We start from the raw sequence: 22400 nt of genomic DNA, 5'->3' as shown, positions 1-22400 counted from the left end.
GATACCTACAATACTTGTGGTGGATAGATATTATAAAATCTGTCTCTATACAATACCAGAATTGTAATAAACGCCATGCGAAAATAATTTTTTACTTTTAGAATCATTTACAATACGAAATTATTTATTTATTTTTACCTGCACCAGATTTTACCATACATTTAAACGGTTAAACGTGTGTTAATGGCAAGATATTGTTAAATTTATTAAGTTTTTAGGCCTAAAAGTTATGTTTATCTCTCCCCATTGAACCAAAAGTTGGGTACATAATAATATTAAAACATTTGTGTTTAATAAATATTTATAACACTTGTCTGTATTTTAAATGTATCCAAATTTCAGTTAATGTACATTTATTAAATTATAAAAATGAATTTGTAATTGAGTTGCGACGTGTGAGATAAATTTGTTTCGCAAATAACTGAATAACTATTTAAATAACATTACATTTATAGTAAGAGAAAATTAATAAGTCTATTTTAATTTAAAATTTTTTTTTAATTTTATTTTGAAAAATTCAAATTCTACTCTAAATTTGTGCGTCTGGACTACGTTATATTTTTAATCGACGAAAAAATAGGAGGTTATCAACTCGATTGTTTTTTTTATACGAATATCTTCGCTGATTATGAACCGATTTTATAATTATTTTTCTATTGGATAGTGCTTTCAGAATATTTCCATTCGAATTGAAACAAAAACCACCCTAAAAAAGTTTAAAGAAAAGTAATTGTTGTGACTTTCCCCTTCATCTCTTAGATGGGTGGGGGTAGAGGATTATACAAAATTAAGGGATGAAATCATTTTAAAAAGTTTCAAATTTTAGATGACTTTAACCATTAAGACGTACTAAAATTGCTAAAAAAATTACAAATACTTTTTACCAAAAATAAAACCGACGAAAAATAGAAACGAGAAATAATTTCGAAATGAATGATTTCGGTGATAATTTTCTTGTGACCAATCAAGAAACCATAATTAGCTGGAATTTGATTCGTTGGTGTTGACGTCAAAATGTTTGCTCACAAGAAACTCATTGACAGAAGTATTCATTTCAAAATAGTTATTTACTTTTTTGTGCATAATTTTCCGTTGATGTTTCAATGAAAATTAGTTTGGTACGGAACTCTAATAACCCTTAATATAAAATAAATGTGGTGGTTTTTATAACCTAATTTGTAAACACAATGAATAATAATTAAAATTCACAAATAATAACAGTTTTAATAAATAAATAATAGTTTGTATTATTTAATTTAGTGCTACAAAATTAGGTAATAGATACGTATTTATTTATTTATATTTATATTATTTATGTTCTTAATGTATATAAACCAAAAAATTTAATTTTTAATAATTATTTAATTATTATGTATTCAAATTTATTTAAAGCAAGTGTAAATGGTAAATTTAATTGAGTGTCATTTATAGTCATTTTTAATATTCAATATTTTAGTAAAAGTTTTTAAACTTCAAGGTTCAATTTATAACTGAAACACTTTTTTAAATAATTTTTTCAATTTAAGGATGTATGAGCATGGTAGTGGGGGCACAAATTTAAAAATAGATATTTTCAATTTTGCTGATAAATTTATATTATTACTTGACGATATAAGACGAAAAGTAAGAATAAAATTTTTCGATATCTGGCTTAATTTTCAAAATATTGAAAATTGAAAATTTTGTTTAATTATTTAGCTTTCGATATTTCGAAAACCAAGACACATATCGAAAAATTGTATTCTTATTTTTCGTCTACATTCATGAAGTTATAACAAAATTCATCATCAAAGTTGAAAATAAGATAAAAATAATTTCAACCCTTAATCTACCCTGCTCTTACATCCCTTATATGGACGGTGATACTTAGTTTTTTTCTTTTCTAATTCATTGCTAATATGTTTAGTCGTTTTTTGTTGCACTTTTTTTGGTTTTACCTCCAAACCAGAAACGATAACATGCGATAAGGAACATAATTTCAAAAATCAAATTTTGTTGACCAATGTTATTTGTGTACAATTTCAACTGGTATATGATAAAATATTTTGAACAAATCATCATTTCTGCTATTATTCTGTAAAGTTAATAATTTACAAACTCCTTTTACTTATAAATAATAATTTGAATACAACATATACAATAATATAATACATGATAATATGCGCAATATTTTTTTTAAATATTTGTGACATGAATATTTCATAATATTTATTAATTATGAAGAACGCGAAATGTATGTTAAATATAATTGATAGTGTACCACTTCACTTGATCACATCCACAAGCAGAACGCAATGCGGGAGTCACAATTACAGGCAGAGGCATGCTACATCTAAAATTAATTATTCTTATATATTTGTGTAATTATTGTACTCATTAATTTTATTTAATATTTTGTCACTTATCTACTGTTTTTATAAGGTTTTATTTAATAAGTTCGTATTAAATCCCTGCAAATTTTAATTATAGACAGAAAGCTTCCCCCAATTTCTAAACTTTACTCTCATTATTCACATAAAATCAATTTACTAATCTTCACTTGAATTTTATTTCTGACTAGTTGGAAAACACATTACCACTTCTTTCGAGTCGGGTATTCGTTGTGTGCGTAGTCATGGTAGGGACAATAAAATCGCTGCCAGCGCTTCCAGTGAAAAATTTTGGCGATAAAGGATGCTATTATGACTAATTTGCAGTTCTTTACATGTTAATCTTATAGAAAATGTCAAATTAAAATTATTGAAAAACACTAATTAATGAAAATTAATTCATTAAAAATTGTGAAAATAAGAAATCAAATTGCACAAATATTATTTTTCAAATGTAAATTATCATAATTATTTATTTAAATTTGTGAGACATTAATATTAAATTTTCAATGTAAGTCATAAATGCAATCCATACAATTCTATAATTCAAGAATTGTATCGTTACCATGGAACGCATCCAATAAAACTCACGCATGTTGCGAATAAAAGACTCTAACGAACCTTATTTATATCCTAAATATTCTTAGTCAAAAATATATTGAAGAAGCAATATTTTCGAGTTATCTTCTCTACATACATTTTAGACAAACTTTGGCAGGAAACGAAAAAATGCAGTGAGTTTTTTTTTTTTTTTTTGCTAAATGTGTAAATAATAGTAAAAACATATTTGATAGTAATTACAAGTCGATTATTGGTTGAAATAAGTTTCCAATTATAAAGGCCATCAATTCAAATGCATTAAATCGAATATTAATTACGTTAGGTGAGGTGAACTAATTGGAAAATACAACGATAAAACGATCGTTTTCAGGGTTCCGTTGCTTGATCAAAAAGCTGCTTGCTGATTGCTTCAATCTTATCTATCTCTGCCAGATCGACACAACCTATGTCTCGGAATTGACGTAAAGTAAATAAAAACACTCATTATTATGAATAAAAAAACTTTTTTTAATGTATATTTGGAAAATGTAGAAAATACAGGAGTGGAACAAATAAATGTTCGAGAAAATTAAGTCAAATTTTTTAATACGAAAACATTGGCTTAGTTCACTTAGTTATGCAATCAAAAAATAACTTAAACAAAAGTTGTAGAGTTTGATGGAGGACGTCATGTTCTGTCATTAGATTGGACTTAGTTCTACGGATTCCTTTGATAAAGATGAAAGTTGATTTTCATAAAAAAACATTTTTCATCTAAACCATTTTTTTGAAAATCGTCAGTTTTCAGAAGAATTGCGATTTAAAAATATCTTATTATTACATTTTATCGAAAATAAATCTTAGGCATATTTTCTTTCGATGAAATGCAATGCTAACGCTTTCCGAAAAAAGGTTTTAAACAAAAGTTATTAGTTTTTTTTTATAAGGATCAATTTTCCAATTTAAAGTGTTATTTTATCTCTTACCGCTTAGCATCTAAATTGGTTATTAAAGCAACCTGAAGAACTAGGTCCAATCTGATGTCAGAACATGATGCCCCACATCAAAGTGTACAATTTTTGTTTATTTTTTGATTGGTTAACTACAAAAGGAGCTTATAGCAATTATAAATTAAAATGACCCACTCTGTATGAATGGCGTCAAATTAAATATTGTGTACGCACCACGACTGTGGAGTCCATCTCACACTTGACTATTCTTTATTGACTGTGACTGGTATTGATTGTAGCTGTAGCTGTAGCTGTAGGTACTACCTATAAGTCTATTATGAATATGAAAACAACCCTTTAAATTGCTATCTATGATGATATCGGTCAAATGAATGAATACATATTCAAATCAATGAACTACTAATTCAATTACCATCATATACAACATATTTAATAGCTTATCATTTATTATAATTTTTATTGTACAAGATGTAACGTAATTCACGCTCATTTCTCAACAATGAATTTGTCAAGTCAGGTCAAAATTAATTTAAAAATCCTTAGCAGCTTCGGTGATTTTCGTTTTTTTTATATTATCGAAAAAATATTAGTTAATATTGATTTTTTTTTCGAAATAACAAAATGAAATAAACTAAACTTTCTTGTAAATTAACTAAAAATTAATTTTATTTTTGTTTGTTGTTACAGTTTTGGGAAAAGATCTGGTGGGAGTGCTCGGCGACCAAATGAGTGCTTTGTTCTGGAACCATCTGAGATGATTGTGGTAAGTAAAATATTTTAAATCATTCTAAAGGCACAGTTTTCTTTTAAAATATTAAAATTAAAAATCGTAATTTTTAAATTGTATATCACGTGACCTAAAACGCGGGCAAATCCTGCTGTGATGTCATATCGGTATGAGCCATAGACCATCAGTTAGTTCAGTGTAGACAGCTGGGTATAATATATACATAGACAATAGGTATTCATATTTCTTTTAATCAGATGTCTATGAATATATCTCTCAAACTTATTTGTGTTATTTTGTATAATGATACCGATATTACGTCATCAAATTGGATGCCCCCGTTTTTGACAGTTTAAAAAAGGTTTAAAATTTAATTTAAGTTTTTGGCAAGAAAGCGTGAGTATTTTTCCGAAATAAATTTTTGGTGGCTTTTTATTAGCAAAATCAACAAGTATTTTAGCAAGTAGTGGAATACCCTATTATAAGTTTGCGTGTATAATGTGTGCAGCTTTCTACTTCATTTCAAAAAATTCGCTAAGACTAGTTTCTGCGTGTTGCATTTTTTATAATTAGAATGTAGAATGTAAAATAGACGGACGTAATATTTATTCTGTAAACAGATGAACTGAACTTACATAATTAATATTATAACAGTTAGTCCATCAGTCGTTCGTAATTCGTTATGTAGTACTAGTAGAACGCTAGTGAAATGACGTCACAGTGTCATGATCATAATCGAAGAGATAATATTTTTCCACACAATTACGTCAACATAACATACGATACAGATACAACATATTACATTTAATTGAACGCACATGTATGCATTCAAATATACATCTTATACAAGTGAAAACAAACAATTGACTGAGTTAATTGTTGAAATACCATTCATAGTCAGTGTTGATTTCTTTATCACATTACACATACAAACATGTTACACATACATAACTGATTATCAAGTATAGTACATATTATAAAATTTCCGCCTAATTGGCGCCCTCACGGGTAAACAGTGATGTTTACAAAAAAATGTTTCAAATAAAAGTTGTTTAATTTTGGATAAGGAACATTTTTTACATTTAAACTTTTGTTCTATCTCTAACGGTTTACAAGATGGATCCTACGGATCCAAGACCCAATTGACCTATGATGCTCATTTACGAGCTTGACCTCACTTTTTACGTCCTGAGTACGCTGTAAAAGTTTCAACTCGATATCTTTTTTCGTTTTTGAGTTATCCTGTCCACAGACGGACGGACAACCGGAAATGGACTAATTAGGTGATTTTATGAACACCTATGGCAAAATTTTTTTCCTGGCATCATTATTTTTAAGCGTTACAAACTTGGGACTAAACTTAATATACTATGTATATTTCATATATACATGGTATAAAAATATAAATTAATATAAATAATATTATTTACTATTTACTCAGAATTTGAAGACCAGTTTATTGCCCTATCAAAATGTGATTTCCTTCAATTTCATATAAATAATATTCCTCTATAATATTTTGTGTTTTTCATTTTAAAATTTTCTAGTCGATTTTTGTACCGAAGTAGTTCGGCCGTCACATGACTATTCAAGTTGTCAACTATTTTATATTCATTGAATTTAAATCTTTAGTAAGTTATGAATAAAATTAATGTTATAAATAAAAATAATATTTGTATCACGTAAATGTTTTTTAATGCTTTAAAAATATTGTAAAAGATAAAATTTATACGTCAATTTGACTAGTTTTTGACGTTTAACGTTCAAAACCAAAATTTTTTATGTTTTCTTTTTGGAAAGAGCCCTAAGGTAATGTTTTTTTTTCCATAAACTGAATCTGTAAAAAATTTTCTTCATATTTGACCTGTGACCTCTGTTGTATTTGACCATTCAATTCCATAGCAATTATTCATATTTTAAAATTATATGTCATGCCTTTTCCAAACTGAATCGATTTTGAAGATCATCGCCAATTTTTTTAGTTTTTTCGAGTACGGAACACTAATCTCGCACTTGAAACATAGCTAAGAACACTCCCCGTTAAATTATCTTTCAAATGACACCCAAAAAAAAATTAAAATCGGTTCATCCGCTTAGGCGCTACGATGCCACAGACACAAACACGCGGTCAAACTTACAACACCCCTTTTTTTTAGTTCGGGGGTTAAAAAGTAGTTTGTTGTAAACCTAGATCTAACAAAATTTGCTTAACATCACAGCCCTCTGATCTACCATTTACAGAAATTATTTTATTCTCAAATAATATTTATGACTAACACCGGGATGGACGAAGTCAATTTCAAATTGTCGTCGGCTGGAGTCTGATATATATCTTATATTTATTTACGCAGTTCATTAGCCTGTAAAAAAATAATTTCTAATTAAAATATAATTTCCTTGAATAATAAATTTCACTTTTATCTTGCCTTATTTTATAAAAATAAGGAATCTTCTTGTGCTACGGTGCATTTTATTAAATAATTATATTTTTAAACAAGTTTTCTATGAATTGTTTCCAATCTGAGCAATGAAATAACAAATAAATAATTGTTTAAGCAAATATTATCTAAAAATGTACAAAGAACAAGCTACAAGCTACAAGTAACTACTTTAAGATTTATAAGTTGGTCGTTTGAACACGACCACTTTCTTCTGAATTAAAAAAATAAATATCGTTTATTGACTTTCAACTTTCTATATACACGATCCTAACTATAATTTTTTATTTATAAATCATAAATTTTATTACATATTATGTATTTTATTATTTATTTGGTATATTTAAAAATGTTTAAAACAATCATATATTCAAGAATTTTCAAATAAGTCATGTGCAAAAATAAATGTTATATGACAATATTAGGGAAACAATTATAAAAATGACTAGCTGTGAACTAACCGCTTTGTTGAACGACATCCACACTTTCACCCCCTGCCTCATTTCACGTCATAATATACACGTCATGCTCTTTTATTTGATAACATTGATTAAAAAAGTTTTAGTTGCCTAGGTCAACTACATGTCGGTTTTTGGGGTCGTTTTTATTTGTTGCACTTTTTTTAGTTTTACCTCCCAATCAGCAAACAAATTAGAACGTGCAATAAGGATCACAGTTCCAAAAAAATCGTTACAATATGTTTTGTACAATGGCTTCATTTAGTTTCTGTGAATGCTTCAATATTAAACACTTAAATTTATTTAACGCCATATAGATCCCATTCCTCTTTTTTATAGAGAGTAGAGCGTGGCCACGATCTTTTAGAGACAGTCTGTTTTTGTAACTAACATCAATTACAAACAAATGTAAAATATATAAAAAAAAACTTTTAACAAAAAGAAAACCGACTTCAAAAGAAAATCTTTTCCAAAACAAATTAATATGCACTAAAAAGTACAAAAATAACGATAATATAATGCAGTTAAAATTATTGATTTTTTTGGAGTCGGTTCGGAAAAGTTCTGAGGTAACAAACATTAAAAAAAAAAAAAGTATGTACAGTCGAATTGAGAACCTCCTTTTTTTTGGTTTGAAGTCGGTTAAAAAGTGAAATAATGTCTCCATTGAATTGAATTGAATTGATAGAACAACTGTGACCTTTAGTATTCTTCAATTACAATTCAATATCAATATCAATAAATATAAAAATAATGCAATGTCTACTGAACTTGTTATGCAAATCAACGATTTGTTCATCAAATTTCATGTCCACGTGCCATGTACCTATTTTCATATTATCAATAGTGTTTATGTTACAGGAAAAGTTGAGCCTCCAGTAAGAGTTGACTCTTACTAGGTAAAGTCGACTGTTACTAACCTTTTTAAAGTTTATTAGAACCGAAAAGTATTGAAATTTGATCAACTTGTAACTAATTAGAGTTGATTATAGTTACGTAAAGTATACTGCCACTGTCTTGAGATAGTAAAAGTGTGGAAGTTAACTTTTATAAGAAACGGTCTACCAGCTTAATAAAAAAAAAATTTTAACAAAAAGAAAACCGACTTCAAAAGTAAAACTTTTCCAAAACAAATTAATATGCACCAAAAATTAAAAAAAATAACGATAATATAATGTAGTTAAAATTATTGTTATTTTTGGAGTCGGTGTCAGCCAAGGAAATAACTCTGACAGAACAGTTTGCTACTCCAAAAATAACAACAATTTTAACTACATTATATTATCGTTATTTTTTTTACTTTTTAGTGCATATTAATTTGTTTTGGAAAAGTTATTCTTTTGAAGTCGGTTTTCTTTTTGTTAAAAGTTCAACAATTACTCAAACGGATTTTAAAAAAATTTGATTTACATGAATAAAAACATTTAAATTTCATCCATCATATTTATTATAATATTTGTAAATTTGTATATATTTTTTATCCATTCATCCTCCACTTCCACTCCACTCCTACAGAAAACGGATATCCGGTCTGATATAAAAAAGTCTACTGTTATATAAAATATTGTTCACTATTTTATTTGTTTCTATATAAATTTGTTTTTGTGGAATTTTATTATTTGATTTTATTATTACGTATTAAAATTAAAAAGAATACAATGTTTAGCTTTTTTACAGCAATGGACTTTTTATTTTTCATTCAATTATAAAGTACTCTTGCTTTATCTCTTTCGGTTCTGTTTTTCAAATAATACGAATGCTTCATATTGCTTCTTTCTCTCAATAACTATATACAGCTTGGAAATAATCTCAAAATTGTGTCGCATTTAAGATGAAGACACCCTCATCATATTTTCGTTATTTATAAGAATATCGATTTGAAGTTTTCACAGTCATACAGTGTGATGTGTCACATTTTTTAAGATACTTAAATAGGGTCGATTCTTAATACCTATGTTGTCTAGCGTCAGAGATGGTTACAGATAAGCAAATATAGTCGATTCTAAATATTTTGTCTAGAGTCAGAGATGGTTAGAGATATCAAAAAAAATTATTAGAAAAAGTTGCCTAGAATATTTTTTTATACACATATGCCGATTTCCAGGACAATTTATGCATTCTTTTTCTAAAAAAATTTGAATAAAAAACTTAAGACGCGTTTTCCTCGAAATATTGAAAATTGTTAAATTCAGTCCCCAAATGTCCAACCAAAATCAGTAAAAGAAATAAATAATTTTATTTTATTGCCATTTTTACAACAATTTTTGATCAAAAAACCAGTTTCTTTTTTCACAAAACCATGTGCAATTTTTGTTTTTGTTTTTATAGTTATGACTAATTTTTGACATTTAGGTACTAAAAGATGATATTACTAAAAAAATTTTTTTATATTTTTTGTTTGTTTCTGGCCACTGAAAACAATGCTAAAGTGGAAACCGATTCGTAACCCCTTTTAGAGCCATCGTTTTTAGGAGAAAGAAAAATAAATAAATTCTGTTATACCCTTTAATATTTTTATAATATTATTTGTTTGCCATTAATAATAATGTTTCTACAAAAACAAAAAATCTAGAAAATTTGTTTGTCCAAAAAACTGAAAAGACCCGTAAAGTAGTATAATGTATATAATATGGTTAAGTTGAATGAATTGCAAGTTTCTTAAAATTAAATCTTAATGCTTAATTATATTTATTTAATATAAACGTCGAGATTACCGGAAATGATAGACTGATTACTATATGAATATAATAATAATAATGTAAATGTATATGTGTATATGTCACCGATAGATTTCCGAATCACATATTTTACATAATCGTTAGTTTTACAAAAAATTTTTGTACAAAACAGCTGCAAGACGTTTAGCGGTTTATCGTAATTACTGAATTTTAACATGCAGTGGCCGGACAAGGTTGGGGGGGGGGGCGGACCAGGAAACCGGAGCGGCAAAAATGTGGGCCGGCAAATTGAAGAAGAAAATGAAATAATTCAGTTTGAAGAAAAATATGACTACAAAAAAAATGTTTTTATTATTGCCAAATAAAAGATACTTTGTCATCTAAACAGTCTTTTGAATTCACTTTGAGCATAAAAATCCCTTCATTATATTTTGTCCGGAAATTTGTTATAAATACTACACTGTGAGACTTGGACAATCTTCCCCAACTAATTCAAATTACTCAATACTCAATTTTAGCGGTTTTTAAATGTACAAGCATGATTGACGAAGACACACCGATAAAAATTTTAAAACTTCCTTTAAAATTTCCAGTAAATACTAGTTCAAATTATTGGACAATTATAATTAATAAATGATTTTTCACCAAAATTTTTATCATAAAAACAATACTTCCCCTGATATTATAAGAGTAAAAATTTTGTATTAAATTAGTATGGAATTTTATTTGGTTCAAATATTCTGGTACACTTGATTGGTAACAGGAAGCTAACTCAACTTAAAAATATTAATTAGTTAATTTATTGTTTCAGATTGACTATGTCGACGATCAATCCAGAAATTTACGTACTCCAATAAATTCACAAACACACTTCATGGAGCACTCACATCAACCAAGACCAGTCAATCTCATGTTTGAGGATTCTGTAAGTAAAATAATTAATTAATCATTCATTATTAGCAAGGAGCATAAAAGGGACAGCTAAATCGACCGCAGCGCTGTTATCTTATAAAATTTGCAATAAATAAATTGCGTTTTGTTTAAGATATATCTAATTTTCAATTGTTTACATGTAAATGGTATAGTAAATGTCTATTTAAAATTATTGAAAAAAACACAAGTGAAAACAAATAATTGACTTGAGTTAATTGTTGAAATACCATGTATAGAAAATTTTGAAAGTCAGTGTTTGCATTATTTTTTTTTATAAATTAGAAGCTTTTAAAAAAACAACACAATTATGGTGCCTTTCGGAACTGAAACAACATGTTAAAATTCAAGATCCGATAAACGAAAGGGATTTTCATTTTGCTTGCAAGATATGTGCTAAATAAACTAAAAAACATTGCCAGTTAAATAAAAGCTTGTAAAAATAGAAAGATTTTAAAATTTGAATGCGAATCACTTACAGTTAGTTCACAATTGAATGAACTTGATGAATACATTCTTCTGTATTGTGGAACTATTTAAAATTAGATCATATTCATGTGTTTGACTCCTAACTTCTAAGGTCAAGGAAAACCACTAACTATTATTTATTATTTTGTATTATGTTTGAATTGGTTAATTGTTTGTGTTAGTGCAGTATAAGTTAGCGTTCATCTATTGAAAAATATGAAAATCAACAGAAATTTTAACTATATTTAATTATTGATTCTTTATTTTAGTCATCATTTTTCGTAATCGATAAAAAAAGAAGTTTTGATACTTTTTTTCACGAAATTTCGAGTTTATTTCAAAGGATTATGACTATTTTACCGGTGGTGGTATCTTTCTCTATTGGTACGAAAACATGTAACATTTTCGAAAGCTATTTTAAGAAGACTGAATTTCAAATATTCCTTTCTTTGTAGAAATTAGGAAGGGATGAAGAACGTCTTACATATGGGAGCGATTTTTCTGTCTGATATTGTTTAAAATGTAAAAGTAAGAGGTTAGGTTGATATTGAAGAAGTGTCAAGAAGGATCTGCGCGGTGGCGTTAAAAATCTTAAGTACCAAAATATCAACAATCCACTGAAAATTACTCCCCAAAAATCATCAGAAATGACTACTTTTTTAGACTCTTTATAATAGAGAGCCGTAAGGTACAAATATGTTAAAATTTCGGAATCCAGAGATAGTCAATGAATCTTTACAAAAACTGTTCGACTGCATTGTTTAAAGCTTACTTAAAGAAGTTAAAAACAACAATTTGTGCGATCTTGTCCAGGAGGTGGAAGCCACCCCTTCTCGGGGATGGAAAAGTTTATGTTAAAAATGACAACGGGAATCGATAAGAGGATGAATTTTAATCAAAAAAAGTCATTTAAGTATATTTCGAAAAGTCAATACTTCTCGAGTTATTTTCGATTGAAATTCGGAGTATTTAACGTCAAATAATTGAAAAACGCTTTTAAAGTAAAATGAAAATTGACGGAGTTATAATAAAAAGTTTTTCGTACCTTTCTTTTTATGTTATATTCAGCACAAAAACTGATGAATTTACCACGGGAATTAAAATTAATGCTGATTTGAATAATTTTAATACATCAGCGTCGTCTTATACTGGACTGTTTATACTGGAAGTTTTTATATGATAGACAAATTTTTAAGTTTCTTACAAAATTTTCCAATATCACAGTACACCTACAATATCATAAGAAAATTAAAAGCATTAAATAATAATTTTCTTTTTAATTTTAGTTTGGCGGTGGAGGCCGTGGAGTTATTGGCAATACTATGGGATTGTATCAAAAATGTAGTCGTGGTTCACATAGCTCAGATACAAGCTCAGCATACAGTGGCTCAGATACAATGGCATCTACACACAGTGAACTTGGTGAAACTGATGATGGTCTTTTAGATCTCACCGGCATTGTTGAGAGCATAGTTGATAGCGATGAAGATGATGATCTTGCAGAGAGTATGGATGTAAGTATCAACGAACTAGTTAAGTCTAAATTAATACACCCAAACCCACAAATATTATGCAACCTGTCTGTCTCAAAAGTCTTTAACTGTCGTTAAATAAATTGTTCTGTTTAAGGTAGTATGTCCGTTACAATCAAGTCTAAAAAAACATATTCATATTTACGTACACTACAATAATAATAATAATGGGACTTAGCCTCCGTTTTTCAGGCATCCATCTATAACAGATGCCACCCGCATCATTATTTTTACTCTATTTATTTTAAACTACATCGGAATATACAATTAAATTTGTATGATGGAAGTGGGTTTACTTAAATTTACCGCCCAATTAATTGTAATTAATCAGACTGCCGCTGCCTAGATTCGACCCCGCAACCACCGTCTAAGTTGTCAAACGGTTAAAGGCGTAACAAATAAGGTTTTAATAGCCAACGCGGTGCCTGTCCAATCAATAAAGAGAGAAACTTGTCTGCATTTCATTATCCTCTCTCTTTTTTAGTGAACGAGTTTACCACTATTTTTAACCTTCGCTAATCCACCGCGTCCCTTATCGATGCTCTCATCAAAAACTTTCTTTTCGCTTGGTCTGCGGGTCCAATTGCGAGGGATCTGTATCATTAGCTACTTATTATATGGCTAATCCGCCACTGACTCCATGTAAAAATGCAATATACGCTAGATTTAAAATACGGTTCGATTTACCTTATAGTCAATTTTTTTTTCAGAATGCGAGGTAAAGAGTAATTTTGTATTTTTCGAATAGGAAAATTTCAAATTATGATGAATACAATAACAGTTTCTAACCGTTTTTGTATTCATCATAAAAAAAGTCAGGGAATGTCAAATGACCAAGTCAATTACCACCCGACTAGAGTTCTCATTAATTATCTTTTATAATTTAATATTTATATCCATAGCAATATTAATTTATTTTATTTTTGCAGAGTTTGACAGTACGTGATACGGTTCGAGAATGTTTAGAAAAAGATCCATCAGAACGATCAGAAGAGGATATCGAAACATTGTTAGAATTTACGCAACATTTAAAAGCATTTACCAATATGACTCTGGCCGTGAGAAGAGCTCTTTGCCAAGTTATGGTAAGTACAATAAAATAGTTTAAACTTTGTATAATACTACCGGGTGTTACTTCTACAGAAGCTTTCATTTAAAATTTTGTGCTACTGTTCGTGTACCAAATTTATATTCAAGTCGTAAAAATAAGCGGTTGAAGAAAATGGAAAGACTACAATGAAATAAAATAGGGAAAATTTATGACGAAAATGGTAAAAACTTTTCAGAGGCCATTTGCAAAATTCTTACTGCTTTTGCTTGAAATATACAGAGTGTTCCAGATAACTACAAACACAAGAAAACATAAGCAATTCTCCATTGAATTTCCATTCAAATAGAGACGCAGTTTTGTTTATTATCATTTCTAATTTTGAGAATTACTCTATTAATATTAGTCAAATTGAAATTTCTATAATAGGCAAAGCTGTAGAAAATAAAATCAACTACAAGTCATGCTCTAAACTCTTAACTAACTTGACATTTATTAAGATATTTACGTTTAATGTAGTAATCGATAGGTTTCGGCCGAAACTGAGATCGAGGCTGAAGATTTGTTTTCGGCTGAAAATGAGATGTAACCTAGTCAAATATTCTTGTACTAGTTTAATGTTCTGAAAATTTTTTATTATATAAATTTTGAACGTAATGTCTCCATAAATATTAAAGTTACCGAAAAAATACTTTCAAGAATACGATAATAAACTGTAAAATTTACTTTTCTATAACTTTGATTAACGAACTTGTACTTGTAAGTCGACAATTGATGGCCACTGATAAAAATTTATACTTAGAGAGTTTAGTGACGTTTATTTTGTTTTTAGGCACTTTAGTTTTTTTCTTGGCGATCTTTTACAATTTTGCAAAAATTTCTCGAACACAAAACATTTACCGAACCATTTTGATATTGATGAAAATTGTTCATATAAACATATCTGTAAATGTTTAATCCTGGAACACTGTGTAGGTACAGCGCGATAATGATCTAAAGTAAATAAAAGTAGCATCTTAAGAAGATAAAATTAAATGAGTCATTCGATATTATTTTGATAATAGGCTTTAAAAATTGATTACCTTTTTAATTTTGGTTGGTAGATCATTTTGAAATCATGTTAAATGTTACAAATGTAATTTTAAAGGTATTTGCCGTTGTGGAGAAGGCCGGTACAATTGTGATGAATGATCGTGAAGAATTGGATTCATGGAGTGTTTTAGTGAATGGTAGTGTAGAAGTTTGTATAGCTGGTGAACCACCACGAACCTTAGGATTAGGTGATTCATTTGGAATTCTACCAACAATGGAAAAATTATATCATAAGGGTGTTATGCGTACCAAATGTGATGATTGTCAATTTGTTTGTATCACTCAAACTGATTATTACAGGTATGTACAATCAAATACAAAATTCTATAAAAAATATCAACTTTCACATGGATTTTGACAGATGTGCGCCTAAACATACGAGTTACTGTTACTCCATCTATTTTATTTTAGCTGATTTATATTTAATTGTATTCTCTTCCGTGTTATTTATCTACGATAATACATAGAAAAGATTTTTTAAAAACTTATAATAATTTTTTATTCAACAATCCAAATTATGTTTCACTAATTACTTATTTTATTGTAGAATTCAACATCAAGGAGAAGAAAATACAAGGCGACTTGAAGAAAATGGTCAAGTAGTTTTAGTAACTGAACTACGTGGAACTGTCGAATCAGGTGTAAATCATCGAGGATACGTTGTTATACGGGTAAGTCTAAATACACGACCGGTCAGAGTCTAATGCCTTAGACCGCTCGGCCATTTAGGGTCTTTGTCTAGTAAACTTATGTTTGTCTAATAAACTTATTATTTAAATTTATGATATTTTTTCTTTCAAATTATTTGCCTAGCGTGTTTTTTCTTAAGCGGTACACTTTTAGACCGTGAGTATATTTTTCGTCAAACCTAGGTATAATAAGTTTGAAAATGAGGGGTGAATCATAGAATTTGATGAAGGAATAAGGAAGATAAGGATAGGACAGAAAAAAACTTGCTATAATAATAATATATAAGATTGTAGTGATTATCCAAGATCAAAACAAGTCAAATTTGAAAAATCTTTTTCTTACACACTTGGACTTATAATAAGGTCGATAAACGATTATCTTCTTTTTGAAACATGGTCTTGCTCTTACACATTAGCAAGAACTGAGTATATTAAACAAAGATAGTTTAATATTCATTATTCAATATTTGCTTGTATTTAACAATTATTTTTTAAATTTTTAGGGGACACCAGAACGATTAATGTTACAATTAATATTAGAAAATTCATTAACGGATCCTACGTACGTTGAAGATTTTTTATTAACGCACAGAACGTTTATTTCATCACCATTACATGTAGCCAATAAATTATTAAAATGGTTTGATGAACCAGAAATACGAGATCGAGTCACACGAGTCGTATTACTATGGGTCAACAATCATTTTACTGATTTTGAAACAGATCCAAATATGATTGAATTCTTAGAGGCATTTGAACAACGTTTAGAAGATGAAAAAATGGCAGATCAATTAAGGTTACTAAATATATCATGTGCTGCAAAAGCACGTATTCGAAACGTTGTATTAGCACGGCCGAGTCGTGATGAGGTTCTAAATTTTCAAATATTAGGTGGTTATGATCGAAATTTTGGTATATTCATATCGAAAGTTGATAAACAATCAAAAGCTGAGAAATTAGGATTGAAACGTGGTGATCAAATATTGGATGTGAATGGACAAAGTTTTGAACATGTTAGTCATGCGAAAGCTTTAGAAATTCTTAGAGGGACTACGCATTTAAGTATAACAGTCAAGTCAAACTTATTTAACTTTAAGGTAAGAATTATTTGCATTTAAACTCACTCTATTTTGAGTATCTACATTCTAGAAAGTTCACAATCAACACAGTCGAACAATTTTGTATTATTCGAAGGTTTTTTAATTTACCTTGTTATGTTATAGGAAATGTTAAATACACCTGATAATTCTCCAAGACCTAGAAGTAGAAAAATTTCAGAAATATCACGATTACAAGCCGATCCAAGAGCTCGGTTATCGAGTGTAGATGCAGCAGGAATAATCATACCAGGAAGTAATCACGATAGTCCTTCAAGACCTTCTGTTGTTATGCACAGCCCACACAAAGAAAAATCTGTAAAAAGTTTTATGACACTTGGACCTAAACGTAGATTACAAAAAGCTTTGATGAAAATAAACATTTTGCCAAAAAATATGATCAAGTAAGTAACTTAAAACTATACATATTTAAATTTTTAAAAACATTAAGCACTCTCTCTCAGTTTGAGTAACGCTGTTGATGTTATCAAATGTAGCCAATCTAACCCTCTGTAGATGAGACAGATATTTATTTTTACGTGGATATCTTAGACACTGGGTAAATGGAATACCTCTATAAGTGAGATAAAGGAGGTTCCTTGATGTCTCACTTAACCAGGGTGCACTGTATATATAAAATAGTGAGAATTGGGACCGAAAGGTACCCCTATTAACTCTTCATCCTGACTTTCCTAATTATATTTTTATTTTTATTTTTTTTGTTAATCTATCTCCATAATTTTGAATGATTTGATAAAGTTGCCGATTCCTTATTAATAATAAATGGATTTTATTTATTTTCAGCAGCAATAATGATTCAATGCAAGATTCTTTAAATCCAGCACCATTACCTGGTGCTTTGTATCAATCTCAAAGCAATCCTGATTTAATGTCATTATGTTACGATGATATCAGATGTACAGATTATCCAGAACATGTCTTAAAGGTATGATTTATGAAAGATAATAATAAAACTATCAAAACTATCGCAATAAAAGAACATATTACAAAAGAATAAATTCTAAGAAGAAAGTTAAGCAGCAGTTTTTGAATCTAATGTACCATTAACGAGATAGAGCTTCGTTAATTAACGTTTGTAATTTTGAGCATATTTCAATTAATGTTAATCTAATTGAAATCTTTATAATAAGCAAAGTTGTATTGTAATATTTCCTTTACTTAACAAACAACATACCTGATTTGATGCAATGTTCAATGTTTAATTTTACTGAATTATATTATGATAAATTGTAGTAAATTTTATTTTCTATATTTTTGCTTAGTTAGATTAACTCTACTCTTTTAATTAGTTTTGAGATATATCCCATTCAAGCTAAATTATATAAAATGAATAATAATAATAAATGAGTGATATTTTAATTTCCTGATATAGGTGTACAGACCAGATCAAAGTTGTAAATATTTATTGATACATAAAGAGACTACTGCCCATGAAGTTGTTATGTTAGCTTTACAAGAATTTGGAATGACAGAACCAAGTTCGAATTATTCATTATGTGAAGTGAGTGTAAGTGATGGTCATGCTATCAAACAGAAACGACTTCCTGATCAATTACAAAATTTAGCTGAATTAATTGGACTTAGCAGTAGATATTATTTAAAAACAAATGGAATTACAGAAACTTTAGTACCTGATGAACTTGCTGCAGAACTTGTACGCGAATCAGCCGTACATTTTCTACAGTTGAATGCTGTTGAAGTTGCCATTCAATTAACATTACAGGTAAATTTAATTACATAAACACAATCCAAAATTATTTTAGAGTAAAAAAACTTGTTTACGTTCTTTGTTTTACTTCTAGGATTTCAGTGTGTTTAGACAAATTGAATCAACAGAATATATAGACGATTTATTTGAATTAAACTCCAAATATGGCACACCAATGCTTGGACAATTTGCAGAATTAGTAAATCGTGAAATGTTTTGGGTGGTAACGGAAGTGTGTAGAGAATCAAATGTAGTTCGACGATCGAAAATCATCAAACAATTTATAAAAGTTGCAAGTAAGTATCATCAACAAGTGAAATTTACAAAATTAACAAAAAACCCCGGCAAATTTTTGGTGAGAACACTAAACTCGCACTGGAAGCATGGAACATTATCCATTAAATTACTTTTTTCCTTAGAGCCTTCTCTAAACTAAAACGATTTTGAGGATGGTTCTCCATTTTTTAGTTGTTCCGAGTACTCTAAACACGAATTTGAAAAATAGCTAAGAACACTCTCCATTAAAGTACCTTTCAAACAAAACAAAACAAAAATCAAAATCGGTTCATCTGTTTAGGCACTACGATTCCACAGACAGACAGACAGACACACACACATAGCGACCAAACTTATAACACCCCTTTTTTTGTTTTGGGGGTTAAAAATCATTATATTAAACAGATTTAAAATGTGTGCTTGATAACCGTTAAATCTGTTTATTTAAAAAAATTTAATGAATTAAATATCGATTTAAACACAATGAATTTTTTATTTTTCAAGGGCAATGCAAAGAGTGTAAAAATTTCAATTCAATGTTCGCAATAGTATCTGGATTAGGACATGGTGCTGTGTCACGATTACGACAAACTTGGGAACGTCTTCCAAGCAAATACCAACGTGCATTTTTGGATCTTCAACAATTGATGGATCCATCTAGAAATATGTCAAAGTATAGGCAACTTGTTAGTTCCGAACAAGCCCAACCACCAATTGTAAGTAATATTATTTATACTGAGTGTTACAAAACCACCGAATTAAAAAAAGAAAGATATTATTCTTTCATTATACAGGATGCTTTTATATTACAAGAAGTTAACATATGCTTGAAACCCGATAAATAAATTTAATCGGGAAAATGCTTATCGATCTAAGTTTTCAGTTTCAATTAAAACCTCACTCTGAATCATAACTGACAAACATTAGATTAACGCTTTAAATTAGAAAGTTGTTCTTTAAAAATATACAAACATTTTTTTGTAAACCGAATAATAAGACTGTAATTGATAGTAAAAATCTAGTCACCCTATTAGCTCAGTTGGTTAAGGTGTAACCAATTCCGTCCGCGGTATCAGTTATTTTAAAAAGGACACCCTGTGTATTTAATTTGAATTATGTTTGTTTTTAGATTCCATTCTATCCAGTCGTTAAGAAAGATCTAACTTTTATTCATCTTGGGAACGATACAAAAGTTGATGGATTAATAAATTTTGAAAAATTACGTATGATTGCAAAGGAAGTGAGATCTTTAACAAATATGTGTAGCAGTCAATATGATCTATTAACAATGTTAGAACTTGGAGGTCAACCACCTAGTTCAGCAATGGTTGCACTTAATCAATTAACTACAAATATTGGTACACATCAGTCAGGTAATACATTTTATGTATTTTTATATAGGTGCCGTAGACGTATATGCTCGTAATCAAAGTATACTGATTAATTGGTCAGTACCCCTATCAGCCAAAAAACGAAATTAGCAATTTTGAGGTACCCACTTTGTAACCATGGAGGATGGGTTCTTATTGTTGTCAAAAACAGAACGAATTTTTTTAGCGGACTGTTTAAAAAAGGCGGTCTATTGATTTTCGCTGATAAAAGGCGCTAGGTTATGTAATATGGCTAATAATAACCCAGTACCACTATATCATTCAAAAAATGAGATTAGACTTTTTGAGGTACCCACTTTGTAACCATGGGGGAGTGGGTTCTTAATGTTATCAAAAGCAGAACGATCTTTTTGGCGAGTTTTTTAAAAAAATTTTAAAAAAAGGCGGTTTTTTGGAGAATCTATTGATTTTCGCTGATAACATGCTGATTCTATGAACACCTATACCAAATTTTTTTTTTCGTAGCATCAATATTTTTAAGCGTTACAAACTTGGAACTAAACTTAATATACTATGTATATTTCATATATACATGGTATAAAAACTGTACTTTAACTTATAAAGTTATAGAAAATAAAATTAATTACAATTATTTATCATGTATTTTTTATGAATATTTCAGGTCAAACTACAGTTAAACGACGTAAAAAATCTGCAGCAGCTCCAAATCCAAAGAAAATGTTTGAAGAATCTCAAATGGTGCGTCGTGTGAAAGCTTATTTAAATAATATGCAAGTAATTAACGACGAAAGCAAACTACATGCTTTAAGTTTAGAATGTGAGGGTAATAATACAAGTGGAGGGGGCAGTGGCTTTGGTGGTGGTTCGAGCGGTGGATCTGGTCAACCATCCAGACGTCGTCATGCATCTCCAGCACCGTCAACCGCCAGCAGTACCAGTACAACAAGTGACGAAAGAAAACCTTCTGGAACTAAATTTGGTAAATTTTGATTTTTGTTTTATTCATTCATTGAAATTGGTAAAAATTTGGTAAAGAGAAATAAATCCGAAAAATTTATTCATTTGGTTTCGAAGAGGAAAGGGTTGGGTTTCAATATTATTATAGTTCTTTCCTCGTTAAATCCCAGAAGGGCAGATTTTTTTTAGAATTGATTCCTTTTATTAAAAAGTTTTAAAACTAATTTCAATGAATCATTTATGCTTGTTTGCTTCCAAAAGCTGTAATAGGGTCGCGAGTAAAATCATTAAAAACAAGAAAACGATTTTAAGTAATTTTTAACAAAATAGGAGCTGCATCACCGCAAGCTGTACGAAAATTATTATCTTTATCAGAACCTGGTAAAACAAGACCACATCAGCCACCACGACAAGTGAGCGGAGGATGTCTAGTGTCAGGTGGGGTGAATGTTTTAACATCTGGTATGATACCACTACCAGGTAGTTTAGCACCACCACATATACAAAATAGTAGAAGACCACCTAGTGCTACAGGCAGTTATACAGCTGGATATAATCATGCACCTGGTGCTGGGGGACGAGCAATGCATGAGAGATCACATTCCGATACACCAACACCGCTTCCTTCAGTTGCATTATCTGCTGAAAGTAGCAGTGTTACATCTCTTAGTAACCTTCCACTACGGAAAACATTAACATCAGGTATGTACAACTTGTTTTAATCACTCAAAAACATGTTTTACACAACCAACCAACCAAATGCAATCAATGTCCAATGTCCAATGATTATGATTATGTTCCCTTCGAGTTCGAATTACAACCTATTTATTACGTAACAAATACATTCTATCAAATCTTTTTGCATTCAAATTAACAAATTACAAAATATTTTATTCCTAAATTGATGTTTGATTATTTTGTTTGTAGTTTTATTAATTATATTTATTATAGATAAAGACTAGAGCTGCCTCCAATTCATTTTACATGATTTAATCGTAACGGCATGTCATTCATAAAAACGACCCAAGTGTAAATTGTCACAAGTCTTT

The 22400-nt window shown here is 29.2% G+C and overlaps 1 protein-coding gene across 8 annotated transcripts in view; it reads left to right on the top strand.

The window, feature by feature from the left end:
• The window catches only part of LOC123297343 (rap guanine nucleotide exchange factor 6), a 75297-nt gene that overhangs the window by 47744 nt on the left and 5153 nt on the right, over positions 1–22400 (top strand). For 5 of the 8 annotated variants that reach the window (XM_044878967.1, XM_044878964.1, XM_044878963.1 and 2 more), the window contains 15 exons: positions 4568–4643; positions 10993–11106; positions 12866–13093; positions 14041–14196; positions 15307–15551; positions 15799–15922; positions 16444–17037; positions 17164–17441; positions 17842–17983; positions 18431–18781; positions 18861–19062; positions 19547–19758; positions 20172–20415; positions 21056–21373; positions 21682–22053. In XM_044878967.1, coding sequence (XP_044734902.1) covers positions 4568–4643; positions 10993–11106; positions 12866–13093; positions 14041–14196; positions 15307–15551; positions 15799–15922; positions 16444–17037; positions 17164–17441; positions 17842–17983; positions 18431–18781; positions 18861–19062; positions 19547–19758; positions 20172–20415; positions 21056–21373; positions 21682–22053 — 3656 coding nt within the window. The remainder of the gene's footprint in view (positions 1–4567; positions 4644–10992; positions 11107–12865; positions 13094–14040; positions 14197–15306; positions 15552–15798; positions 15923–16443; positions 17038–17163; positions 17442–17841; positions 17984–18430; positions 18782–18860; positions 19063–19546; positions 19759–20171; positions 20416–21055; positions 21374–21681; positions 22054–22400) is intronic. The other 3 variants (XM_044878962.1, XM_044878966.1, XM_044878969.1) reach the window with 3 other exon arrangements.

This window comes from Chrysoperla carnea, chromosome 4 (assembly GCF_905475395.1).
Source record: "Chrysoperla carnea chromosome 4, inChrCarn1.1, whole genome shotgun sequence".
Taxonomy (NCBI): Eukaryota; Metazoa; Arthropoda; class Insecta; order Neuroptera; family Chrysopidae; genus Chrysoperla; species Chrysoperla carnea.
This window is presented reverse-complemented; position numbering and strand designations above follow the sequence as displayed.